The following is a 14,747-nucleotide window of genomic DNA, read 5'->3' on the forward strand; positions in this document are numbered from 1 at the left end:
TGCTTTGTGCTATCTTTCGGAGTTTTGTTTGTTTTCTACTTATAGTTGTTTATTTCTTATTTATTTGTTTAGTTGTTGATCATTGGTTTATTGGTTTTGAATAAGTTGGTTAAGTTAGTTTTAGAGTCTTAGAGTTTGATTTTGTTGTCCCCAAGTCTCAAGCTTGGAACCATGGTATTCGTTCGCCATAAGTGAGGGGTTTTCTAATAAAAATAGGAGATGTCGTCCCCTTTTTTCAAAAAAAAAAAAAAAGGGGGCATTGCAAAGGAATATACTACAGTTGAATGCCTTCTAGGGTGCCTAAGAGGTCAGGGAAGAGAATGAAGGTAAAGAGTAAGGGTGATGTGGGAATGTTGAGCCTAAACCTGAGGAGGGCAGTTTAAGCCTCTTAACCGAATTACAAGCCCACCCAAGTATAGATTTGGTTTCAAATACCAACCAATTGTGGGCCTCAGTTTATAAAATAAGCCCAAATTTGAACTTAAATTCAAACATAGACCCACTATAGGCTTCTAGAATAAGCCCAAGTTAGGGCTTCAGTTCAAATGCATGAGCCTCAAACTATTACAAGACCACTAATGAATGAGAAATTTTGATTTTGGGGCTAACCTTGAAGTTACAATGTTTGTAGGTGCACATGGATGCGGCTAAAGGGAATTCAACCTGAAGATGAAACGAGACATTCTCTTTCTTTTTTGCAATTGGATGATTTTTTGGCACTCTTTTTTATTCGAAAGCCAATGTTGACGGGTGATTGTAAAAACTTTGTAAGGTATACCTAGTGGATGGGTATTTATTTTAGGACATGCGTGATCACACTTGTTTTCAGTAGATACCTTGAATGATGAGCGTTTGTGCAGGTGTGCTGTTTGACAAAATATAATTTTAAAAATACACATTGTGTTTGAAACAACAAATTTCAGAGTTTCGAATTTACATGCGTGAATATAGCCAAAACTCAACAAAATTTTATATAATATTTTGTTCAGATTCATATAAATTTAAATCCATAATCAGAATTCCAATTCCAAACAAATAAAAACATCAACAATATATTTTACAAAACAATCTGCCAAATATTTATCATAATATCATATCATAATTGAAGAGGAAAGCCAGATCGTAAGATAACAAGAATCGTAATTTTTGGCATTTTTGCAAAACCAAAAATGAGGCATCCTTTTGATGTTGCTAGGTTCAAGCCTATTTGCAAACTACTGAACTCAACTTCGTGAGTTGACCATACAAATTCGAGTTGAATTCCTCGAGTAGTTTAACGATCAAGTTCTTCGTAATGCTACTCACAAGCCTGACTAAGCTTTTGTAGTTTTATCATTTTTTATAAATCGTCATACAATGTATATTTTATACCCACATTAAATACTACATATACATGATATTAATTTATAATCAAACTAAGCTTAATTGAATCAAACTCAAGTTTTAAGAACTTGCGACTGAGTTGTGCTTGAGTTCAATAATTTTGTTATTAAATGAGTTCGAGTCAAGTTCCAAACTCAGCATTGTGAGTCGAGTTTGAACATTCCATTGTGTCGACTTGAACAGACCCCTAGCTAAGTTCAATAACCAAAGACCATTCTGTGCCAACTGAACAAATGCAAGGCTTTTAATAATCAATTCTTCCAGCCTGTGTTTGCCTAGACTAATTACATGCCACTTGCAACTAGGGCATATTGATTTCCACTAATTGGAAAACTGGCAGTAAAATCCGTCTTGCAATTAACATCCACTCCAATAATTATGCTTCAGACAAAAATCCAAAATGGTGGACAGTAAAAACCCCGCCATTCATATATGGTCTCGCATCACCTTGCAGTTTCTCTGCTGCTTCTCTTTCAGGGTTCAGTGCCGCCTAGACAAGTAAAACTCTTATGAACATCTCTAAATTCCCTCCGACCCAATTGAGGAGAAACCAAAATTGTACGTTGCATGATGCTCTCCACCTAATTCTCTTCCACACAAACAAATGTTGAATAGTTTTAATTTCCTGCCTTCCATAATCCATTAGCCAGAAACACACAAAAACCACGGCACCTGCGCTGCGCTTTGCATGTAAACGATATTGAAAGGCCAAAACACCAAGGCAGGTGATGCAATACTGCTTGCAAATAAACTGGTGTGAATAAGAAACAGGATCGCTGCCATAATTGTATCATCTTTTAATAACAAGAAAATATGAACAATGGGCATATTATGACTTGGATGAGTCTGGCATCCTGATTTTCCATGGGGAAATGCAGACCAACATAAAGCTGATAAATCCCACTTAAGAAAGAAACAGCCAAGTGTAGGAAAATATCCCCTGCGCCAGCATCCAGTCTCCACAAAACTGCCTGGGCCAAAAAAATCCTGGCAACTGCAAAGAAAACAAAAAATCTTTATTATCAATGCCAGCAATACAGCACTGAAGTGGCCACTGGTGAATTTCAAAATGTAAACGGCCTTTTTCATGACAATTGACCAGCTGCAACAGTTGCTAATTATCTCGTCAACCAGTGGAAATGATTTACACATCAACATAATATTAGGTATATAGGAATGGAATGTGCTGTGAGCCAATTGGTTACTTTATTGTACATATTGTACAATTTTAGCTCATTTCATTCCACGGCATCATACATTGCACACAAATTCCCAGCCATGGGAGATGGGTTTAAACATTCTAAAACGTGAATTCTAATTTTAAGAACTTAAGAAGGAAAATTTCCACTTTGCTCAAAATTTTGAAATTATTTAGGAGATACTGTTCTCTAGGTTGACACACATAAATAAATATCCAATTTTTTTCACACATGAATGCATTTCTCATGTGCATACTAATAATACTGAAAGGGGTGGGAGATAATCCATAGGCCAGAGCAAAAGTAAAAGCATGAAGCATCATATCTAATTTAATTAAGAAAAAGAGCAGCTCTAAACATCAATACAGCCATCTGGCCACAATAGTTCAACAAAAGCATGCCTAAATGCGGGCTGAAAAAGGGGTAACATATTGGTTCTCAAACTGTCCAACATAATAAACCAAAAGGCATATGGTAATTGCCGCTCTTCTTACCTTAAGAAAATAATTAATCATCAATTTGAAGAACACTATGAACACATCATTTTGGATTTCCATCGCCACTTTTCAAGACCCAAGCAGCACCTCTGGAAACACACAATTCACCCAAGACCTGAAAATACCAAATAGAAATAGCATAGGCTCAATCAAGGCAAACAACTGCAGGACTGTCTACTCGGTATAAAAAAAATAAGTTTGATTCTTTGAAGAGGAGCTCACAGTGCAATTTGCAAACAAATTATGAGAAGGCAATCTCATAAAAAATTATATTGATTTAATTCAAGATACTTCAAAATCAAAGGGACTGCAAGAGAAAGCAAGATGACCAAGAAAAATGTGGATGTGGAAATAAGCCAAGACATGATAGCCTGTAAGTTATCCAGGAATGCAGCTAACAGTAGAATAGCATGAATGAATGTAGCCTGAGAGGAGCAGCAGAAAAGGATTCAAGTAGCCGACACAGAATGTTTAAAACATGAGACAAATAATAGTCACATAAAACTTGCAGCATAATCAAGGTAACTGGCAAAACACAGCCAAGCGATGACCCAGTCTGTCAGTAGATTGAAGCACGTTGGCATGATGCTTTAAAGAAATTGAAAATCAAGTATAAGGATATGAATTTGCACATTTGTACATGCACATGTGTGCATCTATATACATGTTCATAATAAAGAGACAGGAAAGAATAATTGCAAATACAAATATGCCTACACAACCTACTTTAGACCAAAGTACATACTTAGGTTACATTTGGTTTGCAGAATGTGTATTTCTAGGAATAGAATAGTGTCACAGCATAGGGATTTCACAAAAAATAAATAAATTATAATCTATAAAATGAAATAGATACAACAACAACAACCCTTAATTCTCATTAAGTGAGGTCGGCTATATGAATCATTTTCTGCCAATTCACGCGATCAAGGGCATTATCCTCAACTTAAGAGTTGTTAGATCCTCACAACCTCATTCGAAGTTATTTTAGGTCTATCTCTCTACCTCTACCTCTTCTAGTACCATTAACAATGACTAGCTTGCTCCTCCTTACTAGCATACCATTTGCCTTTGTTTCAAATGCCCAAACGATCTAAGCCGCCTCCCTATCTTATCTTCTACAAGTGTTATTCCTAACTTGTAGCTAATATGTTCATTACTTTTTAATGTTTTACCACTCACCCACCTTAGGATTCACAAATCGGCAACATTTACTTTTTTAATGTGTTGTTTTCGGTTGCCCAATATACTAATCCATACAGCATGGCTGGTCTTATCACCGTTCTATAAAACTTCAATTTTAATTTTAACGGCATCCTACAATCGCATAGCATGCTTGAAGCACTCCTCCATTTTACCCAACTTACTTTAACTTTATATATTGCATCCTCTTCAATTTGTCTGTCCACTTACACAATAGATCCAAGATATCGAAATCTACTAGTGTTGTTGATTTCTTGATCGTGAAGTTTAATTTTATCTCCAATATTTGTCCTTATATGGCTGGAATAGATAAAAAAAAATGTTATTTTCAAATTTCAACATGGAAATGTTTCTCTCCTATTCCATGTTGGAAGGAATAATGAAATTTTTTTCAACAATTGTTTTCATACATTTTTATATTCATATACAATTTCTATTCTATTGTTACCTTATTCCATTTTGAGTACCAAATGCAACCTTGGGTTTTGAAACATAGTTGTTATGTGACCACATTACCTAAGACCTTAACTTGTTAGGTTTTGAACCAACAATGTATATCAAGCTTTAACACTCCCAGCACGTGCAGCCCAATAGCACGTGGAGAGATAAACAAAGGATGAATAACACCCATTACAAGGAATACAAAATTTTTTAAACACAACACAGTAAATGCAGGCAACAAGACTAAAACCCAGGACCTTTTGGTAATCAGCTCTAATACTATGTTAGATTACCACTTTATCCTAAAATCTCAAGCTATTAGGTAGTGGGCCAACAAGGTTGGACGGAGCTAGCTCAGATCTATAAAGAAACAACCATAAACAGTTAAGAAAATATTGCTTCTGACTTCTTAGTTCTTTGAAAGGAAATAGGGTTCAATTTCCATTTGGCAAAAGTAGGCTGAATTTCGAGTATAGAGACTAAAACTTGGAAACCTAGAAAAAGAAATGGAATGGGGAAATTTGAGGTTTTCATTTTTCTTTGAGGCTATTCAAAATCATATATTTTAATATTTCCCAAAGTTTCATTCATAATTCCATAATTTATTATAAGTTTCCAATATTTATTCAAATTGGAATTCAATTTCTATTTGCAAATTGAGACCCTCGAAATTTCCATTGTAGACATTTTAGTCCTTGCTGCTGTCTATAAGAGAAAAAGACAAGGACATGAGTGAATTTCTTTATTTTGTGTTTTTATGCTTTTGGTATGCTTGAGCACATGGGCAAGTGGCCAGCTCTAACACATTTGCATGGGCCAAGTATTTCTTCCCTTAGCATGTCCTATATTTTCTTTGCACCAAACATGGGCAAAGAGTGGCTTTCCTGAGCCTAGCTACTCTAGCCCATAAAACATACTCCTAATCAGTTTGGATGCACTTCCTCCTCAGGTTCAAAGCAGTCACAAGCTTAAAAGTGAATTTGGGCAAAAGTGAAATCATTCCAATGGGGCCTGATTATTGTGAGTTTTTACTAGCCATTCTTTGGGCTGCAAACTTGGGAGTTTTTTCTATTACTTATCTTGGTCCCACCACCCCGGAGCCAAATTCCAAAAAAGAGAGTTTGGGACCCCACAATTGGCAGATTTGAAGAAAACGGGCTGGTTGAAAAAGGAATTACCTTTTCAAAAGGTGTCAGACTTAACAAATTATAAGTACTCTATCCAATCTCCCTATTTATTTTATGTATCCTTTTTCCCATCCCCAGCGCCATTGCGAAGAGTCTAGAAGGCATTCAAAGCAAATTCCTATGGGGGAACATGGGCGAGGAATTTCAATATCATCTTGTTAGTGTCAAATATTTTGTGAATGGCAAATGAATGGCCTTTAGTTCTGTATGCTATACATGGAAAGTAAATAAGGTCTAGCATGATTCTAGCCCTATACAAGTAAACTATAATCTGCCAAGCCCTATACATGTAAACTAAATATATGCTAACTATACAAAATAATGAATTGAAATATAAGGAAATAAATGTGGGCTAAACTAAGGAAAGAAATCTTTTGCTTTGCTGCTTGCTGTTCCATTGACAGCTCCCCTCAAATTGATGCGGGTTGATCAACAAACATCAATTCGCTACTTAGGAAGCAATGTCGATGACAAGTGTGAGCCTTAGTGAAGCGCAATTTGTAATTCAGTGGAAATGTGTAAAAGAGTGATAACATGAGCTTCAAATGTTTCACGGATAGAGTGACAATCGACTTCAATATGCTTTGTGCACTCATGATAGACAGGATTGGTCGTGATCTGGATAGCACTCATATTATCGGCATGTAGAGATGAAGGATCGGTCTCGGAAAAATCTAGCTCAGCAAGCAAGCCTCGAAGCCAAATAATTTCGCCCAGTATTCAAATTCCGTAGATGACTTATAAATTATGTCTTGCTTCTTACTCTTCCAAGAGATCAATGCATCACCTAAGAACACACACCAACCAGTGATGGAGCGACGTGTATCCACACAACCAGCCCAATCAGCATCGCTATAAGCAGCAAGGCAAGTAGAATTGCCTACAAGGCAGAATAAAATGGCTGACTTGCTGTACAGCAAAAGAAATGTCTGGTCTAGTAATGGTAAGATAGACAAGACTACCCACCAACTTCCGGTATAAACTAGGATTAGCAAGTAAATCACCCTCCTCTTTGCAAAGCTTGACATTTAATTCCATGGGAGTATCAACATAAGTATCCTTTTGAAGGCCAGCTGTGGCCACCAAATCACTAGCATACTTATGTTGATCGAGTGAAATACTTGAGGGACTACGGTTCACCTCAAGACCAAGAAAATATGTGAGACCCAAGATCTTTCATATGAAAGGACACTGAGAGATGAGTCTTGAGCTGAGCAAGTAAAGCAGAATCGGAACCAGTAATCACAATATCATCAACATAAACCAAAAGAACAACAATACCCATGTCTAATTTCCGAAGAAACAATGAAGTGTCATACTTGCTCAACTTGAATGAAAATTGTAATAAAGTAGTGCAGAATTTATCAAACTAAGCCCTCAGAGTTTGTTTGATACCATAAAGAGAACGACAAAGCTTACACACATGTGAAGTAGGAGAGGGAAACAAACTCGTGGGTGGCTTCATATAAATACACTCTTTAAGATCCCCATGAAGAAAAGCATTCTTGGCATCCATCTGATGTACTGCCCACTCATTGGAAGCAGCAATAGTCAGAATCGTACGAACAGTAGTCATCTTAGCCACAGGAGCAAAGATCTCTTCATAATTGACACCATATTCCTCATTATTCCCAAGTGCAACAAGGCAAGCTTTGTAACAATCTAGACTTCCATCAGATCGGACCTTGACTGAGTAAACCCATTTACAACCCAAAGGAAAAATGGTGGGAGGACAAGGCTCAATGTCCCAGGTGTGATTGGACTCTAGAGCAGAACTTTCTTCATGCATAGCTTGTTGCCAACAATCATGCTTGGCAACATGTGAGTAGGAAGTAAGAATATCTAAATTGGACAATGCAGCAATAAAAGCTAAAACAAAGTTACCAAAACTTGAAGAGGGAAACCCATACCTATTCGAGGGTACAAACACTCGAGAAGAGCGACGTACCAAAGGCTCTGGAGGTGCTGCAACTAACTGAATCTGGAGCGTAGTAGGATCAGATATCGGATGAGCGACCGGAAGAGACTGTGGGTGGGGACGCTGCGTATACACAATACCTGGTTTAAAACGAGAACTAACTGGATGAGAATCCGAGAACTGCTCCTCAAAGGAGGGGAGAATCACACTAGGAGAAGAGGGTACAGAGGACACAGGAAAGAAATGTTGATTTTCAAAGAAAATAACATTCCTAGAAATGCGTGTATAATGCGATGTAGGATCATAGCAAACAAATCCCTTTTGACACACATTGTATCCCAAGAATGCACATCGAACATATAGAGTAGATAATTTATGTCACTTATGAGGAGGTAAATGAACAAAACATACACAACCAAAGGTACGAAGGTATCGTAACTAGGTTGCTTAGCAAATAAACAAAAATAGGGAGACTCCATGAGTAGGACTTGAGAAGGTAAACGATTAATCAAGTAGTAGTTTTCAGAGCCTCGACCCAGAACAAGGATGGAACAGAGGATTCCACCAAGAGAGTACGAACCACATCTAGGACATGACGATTTTTCCGTTTGGCTACTCCATTCTATTGGGGAGTAACAGGACATGAACGTTGATGAATAATGCCTTTAGAAGCCAAAAATTCCTAAAACTCAGTAGACACATATTCACCACCACAATCTGTGTGTAATGTCTTAATAGAAACATAATATTGATTGTCAATATACGCTAAAAACTCAGTGAAAGTACGAAAAACCTCAAATTTTGAGCGAAGAAAGTAGACCCAAGTAAATCTACTATGATCATCAATGAAAGTCACATAGTTTTTAAATTTTTCATGTGAACTAACCGGGGAAGGTCCCCAAACATCACTATGGATAAACTCAAAACACTAAGAAGCTCTACTAGCATACAAAGGGAAGGGAAGAGCTTTTGCTTTTACCAAGTTTGCAAGAGGCACACTCAAGAGATAAAGAAGAACGTTCTTTATTACCAAGTAAACCAGAGTTCAAAACATGAGATAAGATCTGAGCATTGGGATGGGCCTAAATGACGATGCCACACCATACTAAGATCTGAAACATTATTACAAGCAAAAGACTTAATAAAAGAAACGGTAGAATGTGCTGGAACAGGAAAAAGTAGTGGAAACAAGCGCCCCACTTTAGGTCCCTTTGCGATCGACTCCCCCATTACCTGGTCCTGCACAACACAACCATTACCAGAAAAATTAACAACACAATTGTTATCAACTAATTGACCAACAAGAATAAGATTCGTGGAAAGTTGAGGAGCAAGAAACACATTAATGAACTTATTAGAAAAGGCATCTCCGACAGCAGCTATTGGCAAAGAATTGCCATTGGAAGTCTGAATAGCAAATTGACCAGCATAGGGCCGAACATGACACAAGGTAGTGGGATTATTCGTCATATGATTAGAGGCACCCGAGTCCACATACCAGGGATTTGTAGAATTGCTACCTTAGAGCCCCATTGCTGATAATGCCGAAATTAGCATCTGTTGCACCATTTCGAGTGTGGAGTAATTCGATGGGGGAGGTGCAGGAACAGAGAAGTCGCCTGAAGAAGAGCTAGGGGCCACAAAAGTCAGTGTGGGGGGTACACTAACAGAAGTCTAAAATGCCTGGGCCTAACGATTCTGCGGGCAGATACGACATTCTTTGATAATGTGACCTTTTTTGCAATAAGAGCAAAATTTCTTGGAACAATTAGCAGTGATATGTCCAAATTCTTTGTAGCAAAAACACTGCAAAGTGCTAGAATACGCAAGCGATCCTCGTCATTGAGCAGCATAAGCCACAAGGGCAGACCCGGAACTACCATGAGATTGTGCCAAAGTAACTTGAGTACTAAGCCGTTGTTCTTCACAAAATAACTCACCAAAACAAACATCCAGAGAAGGAACAGGAGAGCGATTTAGCAGAGACGAGCAAATAGATTCATACTCGAGGCGGAGTTTCATAAGAAATTGTTCACAACGACTAGTCTTGTGAAGACGTTGAATAATGGGAAGAGAAGCCACAAGAACATCCGCAGTAACAAGATCAGAATATTCATTCCAAAGGGTCAAAAACCCCGAATAATAGTCTTGGTTGGAACGATTGTCATGTTAAAACATGGGAATCGCATGCTCTAACTGAAAACGACGGGCACCGTTATCTTGATGATATATTGTTTTTAAGTAAGTCCACATGGATTGAGTGGTGCAATAAGGTCGCAAGTTGGGTATAATATGTGGCTCAACCGAGCCAAGAAGCCAAGACAAGCATCAAGCACAGCCCATGAAGGACAAGCTGCAGACTCCTTGGATTTATCAGGATTGGGTGCACAATCCATGCCATCAATATGATCTCAAAGATCTTTTCCCTTCAGGAAAAGTTCAAACTGAAAAGCCCATCTAGAATAATTGTTGCCCGTAAACTTGGCACACACAGGTGCGGAGTCCATGCTAAATAATGGAGAAAATCGAGGAGCCCAAAAAAAAAAAAAAAAGACTGCCGAAAGAAACAGACCACCAGAAAATCTAAAAGCCCAAAATAAACAACGCAGGTAAAACGAAAAAACCAAGAACAACCTCCCTGCACTAAAAAATTAAATCTTAAACCAAAAACCTGCTGTGCCGAGAAGATAAGTGCCAGAAACAGCAACAGAAATCTGTTGCCTGCTTGCCACGAGTTCCAAACAGCAACAGAAACTGGAGAAACAAGTGGCAAACCAGAAACCTGCTGTGCCTGCTTGCCGAAAGTCACAAGCCTGCTTGCCAAGAGTCACAAACAGCAACAGAAAATGGAGAAATAAGTGGCAAACCAGAAACCTGCTGTGCCTGCTTACCGAAAGTCACAAACAGCAACAGAAAACTGTTCCCTGCTTGCCGAGATTCACAAGGACATAAACTGGAGGAATAAATGGCAACCCAGAAACCTGCTGTGCCAACAGCCACGCAAGCACAGAAGTACCGAAAGAACAGAGAAAAATTCCAGAAGAGAAAACAAAACCACAACAGCCACGAAACCAAGAAGACAAAAAATCGAAGGGAAGAAAAACCTAGCAGTCGGCTGGCTCTGATACCATGTCAAATATTTTGCGAATAGCCAAATGAATGGCCTTGAGTTCTGTATATTATATATAGACCTTACAAGAATGCTATACATGGAAAGTAAATAAGGTCTAGCATGATTCTAACCCTATACAAGTAAACTATAATCTGTCAAGCCATATACATGTAAACTAAATATATGCTAACTGTACAAAATAATGAATTGAAATATAAGGAAATAAATGTGGGCTGAAGTAAGGAAAGAAATATTTTGCTTTGCTGTTTGCTGTTCCGTTGACAGTTAGATGGGGGATTGCTAAACGACCCATGCAAAAGGTTGGCCTCAAATCCCTTCTCACTTTCAACAAGGCACTTTTGGGAAAGTGGCTTTGAAGAATCATGATGAGAAGAATTTTTTTCTGGAGGGAATTTATTGCCACTAAATATGGCCTCCATCACAACAGTTGGGCCTCAAAAGAGGTGGGAGAAATTTTTCTCTCATTTATTTTCACGTGAGGAGCAGGGAGGATGTGTTTTTTGGCATGATATTTGGTGTCACGAGTCCCAGTTCAGCACTAAATACCCTTCTATCTTCAGGCTTGCCTGCAATAAAGATGCTATCATTTTCCAGCACCTGGAGCTCGCTAATCAAAGGACATTTTGGAATGTTCCCTTGATGAGGAATGTTTTCAATTGAGAGATAGGTACCCTGACAAATTTATACGGTAGCCACTACAAAATTCAGTACCTGGCCACCTCCAATAAGCCCAAGTGGTTCTTGAATGAAAAATGGAAATTTCGCGCCAGATATTATAAACACCTTAGCAACCCAGCGGAGTGCAGCAACAATTTCCTTTGGAAGCTCATTTGGAAAACATCAGCCGCCTCAAAGGTTGCTTTTTACATGTGGAGGCTACACATCGGAAGATCCTAATCAATGATAATCTTCATGAAAGAACAGCTTCTCTCACACAAATAGGTGTTTTCTTTGCCTTCATGAGGCTGAATTGGTGGAGCACATTCTTCTGCACTATACTTGGACCAAAAACTTCTAAAGCTTGGCCATTTCCATGGTCAAGCAGAAGTGGTTAACTGCAGCTTTGGCGGAGGACGGTATTTGGGCTTGGGATTAACAAGATCTGATGGAGGGCTCTTTCTTCATTCTCCTCACTATTTTGTGGGCTGTTTTGGAAGGGCTTTAATGGAACTGTTTCAACTCAGCAGGCTGTAAAGGACCTTTTTGGATATCCATGATTTCTAAGTGGAAATATGGGGTGTCTGGGAGGGACATTTTATAATCCTTGAATTCCTCGATGCTTTGCAGTAATGATTTTATTGTTTTTCAGTGTTTTTGTTGTACTTGACAGGCATCCACTTGATGCCCTAGTCTTTCTTTTAATAATATATTAGTATGTTTCTTCGCTGATGAGAAAAAAAATCAATTTGAATGCACTATTCCCCCAAGAGCATGTGTTCATGAATGCCAGTCAAACATATGACATGTTACATGAAACATGTACTTTCCAGATAGCTAAAATCCAATAAATGCTTTAAACAGATACTCTAGAAAAAAGATGAAAGAATCCTATTTATTTTAATTAAATATAAGAACAACTTATAAATTGCTCAAACTAGCTGCTTGCACACCTTCATGTATTCATTGTTAGTAATATCCCTTTTAAGCTCAATCTTGGCTGCTTCCATGATATCAGCCTTCTTAAGTTTTGCATTTGGTCCTTTTGCAAGGAAAAGACTAACAACAACATTCCTGCATGGAAGGCACCACATAACTTCATTTCAGACACAAATAAATATTTTGAACAAAACATTCTTATTTTAACTTTTATGGTAAGATATAAATCATAGTAACCTGAACAAGTTGTATTCAGCGTGCTCCAGAGATGACTTCCAAACATAGACACCATGAACATTAGTTGCAACTAGATCTATAACTGCTTGAAGCTCCTCTTTAGGGCCATCTACAGCCGATGCAGCAGCCACCGCTGCTCTAGCATCTGCCTTCGGAAGAGTAGACTGGGAAACTGCCAAATCCCTCAAACCTTGACAAATTAGTTGAAAACTGCAAAGATAGAAAACACACCTTCCAATATCAGTCACCCTAGGAGAAACATTCATCGATCTTTACTTCTCTATGCTTATTTTAGGTATTCAAGTCTGTCACTCTCAACATAACTGAAGATGGATTGGCAGACAGTGCCAGTGGATGCCTTCAGTTAATAATTTATTACAACAAAGAGTTGCGTGTCATAGAAGATTCATGTTGAAAATTTTCAAAATTGAGCCGAAATACAATGTCATGATTGTGTGACAGAATATATAGCTCACACTTCACCTATGAGATGACTTTCTCAAGTTCAATCCCTCCCTCTCTCCCACAGACACACACACACACCAATCATTTTCAGGAAAATTAGAGAAAGTTTCACGGACCAGGCAATTGAAATAGCATTTTGCTATTACTACACCTTGATTTTTCTTTTGTCAATATTTCTTGCAAATTCTTTAGATAATCCAACAGATTTTCTAGTAAATAACATTTTTTTAAAAGAAAAACCTTAATGGAAACTATGCACAAAGAAATCAGATTTGAACAAAAAATTAACTGGGATGGAACCTATGCACAAAACAAATCAGATTTGAATAACGAATTAACTACAACAACAACAAAACCAAGCCTTAAAGTCCCACTAGGTGAGGTCGGCTATATGAATCCTTTTCCACCAATTTATGCGATCATGGGTCATTTCTTTTGACAGATTCAGGGATATTAAATCCTTACTCACTATTTCCTCCCAAGTTTTTTAGGTCTACCCCTACCCCTTCTACTACCCCCTACAATAACTAACTCACTCTTCCTCATTGGTGCACTATGTGGCCTACATTGCAAGTGTTCATACCATCTGAATCATCTCTCTCTTATCTTGTCTTCTATAGGAACTAAACCTAACCTACTGCGAATATGTTCATTTCTTAATTTATCTTTCAATGTTATACCACTCATCCATCTAAGCATTCTCATCTCGGCAACTTTTACTTTTTGGATATTATGTTTCTTTGTCGCCCAACATTCCGATCCATATAGCATAGCTGGTCATAAAGTTGTCCTATAAAACTCTCTTTCAATTTTAAGGGTATTCTACAATCACAAAGCACACTCTATGCATTACATCATTTCAATTTCTCTTGCAGCTTGCATAATAGATCCAAGGTATCAAAATCTACAAGTGTTCTTTATTTCTTCATCATCAAGTTTAATTTTGTCTCTTATATTCCTCCTATCATTACTAAAATTACATTTTATATATTTTGTATTATTTCTACTTATCCTAAGGTCTCTAGATTCCAAAACTTCTCTCCATAATTCTAACTCAGCCTCTACTCTGTCCCTAGTTTCATCAATTAATACAATATCATCTGCAAACAACATATACCATGGAACCTCCTTTTGAATACTCTTAGTCAATGGGTCCATCACTAAAGCAAAAAGATAAGGGCTCAAAGCAGATCCTTGATGTACACCTATGGTGATTCGAAATTCTCTAGTTTATCCATCTACAGTCTTTACACTAGTCATTACTCCATCGTACATATCCTTAATGACATCAGTATACCTACTACATACACCCTTTTTTTTCTAAAACCCAACTTAGAACTTCCCTAGGTATCCTATCATATGCTTTCTCAAGGTGGGTTTTAGAAAGGAAAAATAAAAAGTGTATAAAGTAGGTATGCTGATGTCATTAAGGATATGTACGATGGACTGATGGAGTAATGACTAGTGTAAGGACTTAAGATGGAGAAA

The 14,747-nt window shown here is 37.8% G+C and overlaps 1 protein-coding gene across 4 annotated transcripts in view; it reads right to left on the minus strand.

Annotated features, from left to right (window-relative positions):
* Nucleotides 1-1,465: 1,465 nt before the first annotated feature.
* Nucleotides 1,466-14,747, minus strand: part of LOC131168607 (uncharacterized) — an 88,015-nt gene continuing 74,733 nt past the window's right edge. For 2 of the 4 annotated variants that reach the window (XM_058128190.1, XM_058128180.1), the window contains exons 12-15: nucleotides 12,795-13,004; nucleotides 12,572-12,692; nucleotides 3,077-3,194; nucleotides 1,466-2,377 (exon numbers count right to left, since the gene is read on the minus strand). In XM_058128190.1, coding sequence (XP_057984173.1) covers nucleotides 3,123-3,194; nucleotides 12,572-12,692; nucleotides 12,795-13,004 — 403 coding nt within the window. In that variant the 3' untranslated portion in view covers nucleotides 1,466-2,377; nucleotides 3,077-3,122. Of the gene's footprint in view, nucleotides 2,378-2,883; nucleotides 3,195-12,571; nucleotides 12,693-12,794; nucleotides 13,005-14,747 lie in introns of those variants that run through there. The other 2 variants (XM_058128169.1, XR_009140361.1) reach the window with 2 other exon arrangements.

Source organism: Malania oleifera, chromosome 1 (genome assembly GCF_029873635.1).
Source record: "Malania oleifera isolate guangnan ecotype guangnan chromosome 1, ASM2987363v1, whole genome shotgun sequence".
Taxonomy (NCBI): Eukaryota; Viridiplantae; Streptophyta; class Magnoliopsida; order Santalales; family Ximeniaceae; genus Malania; species Malania oleifera.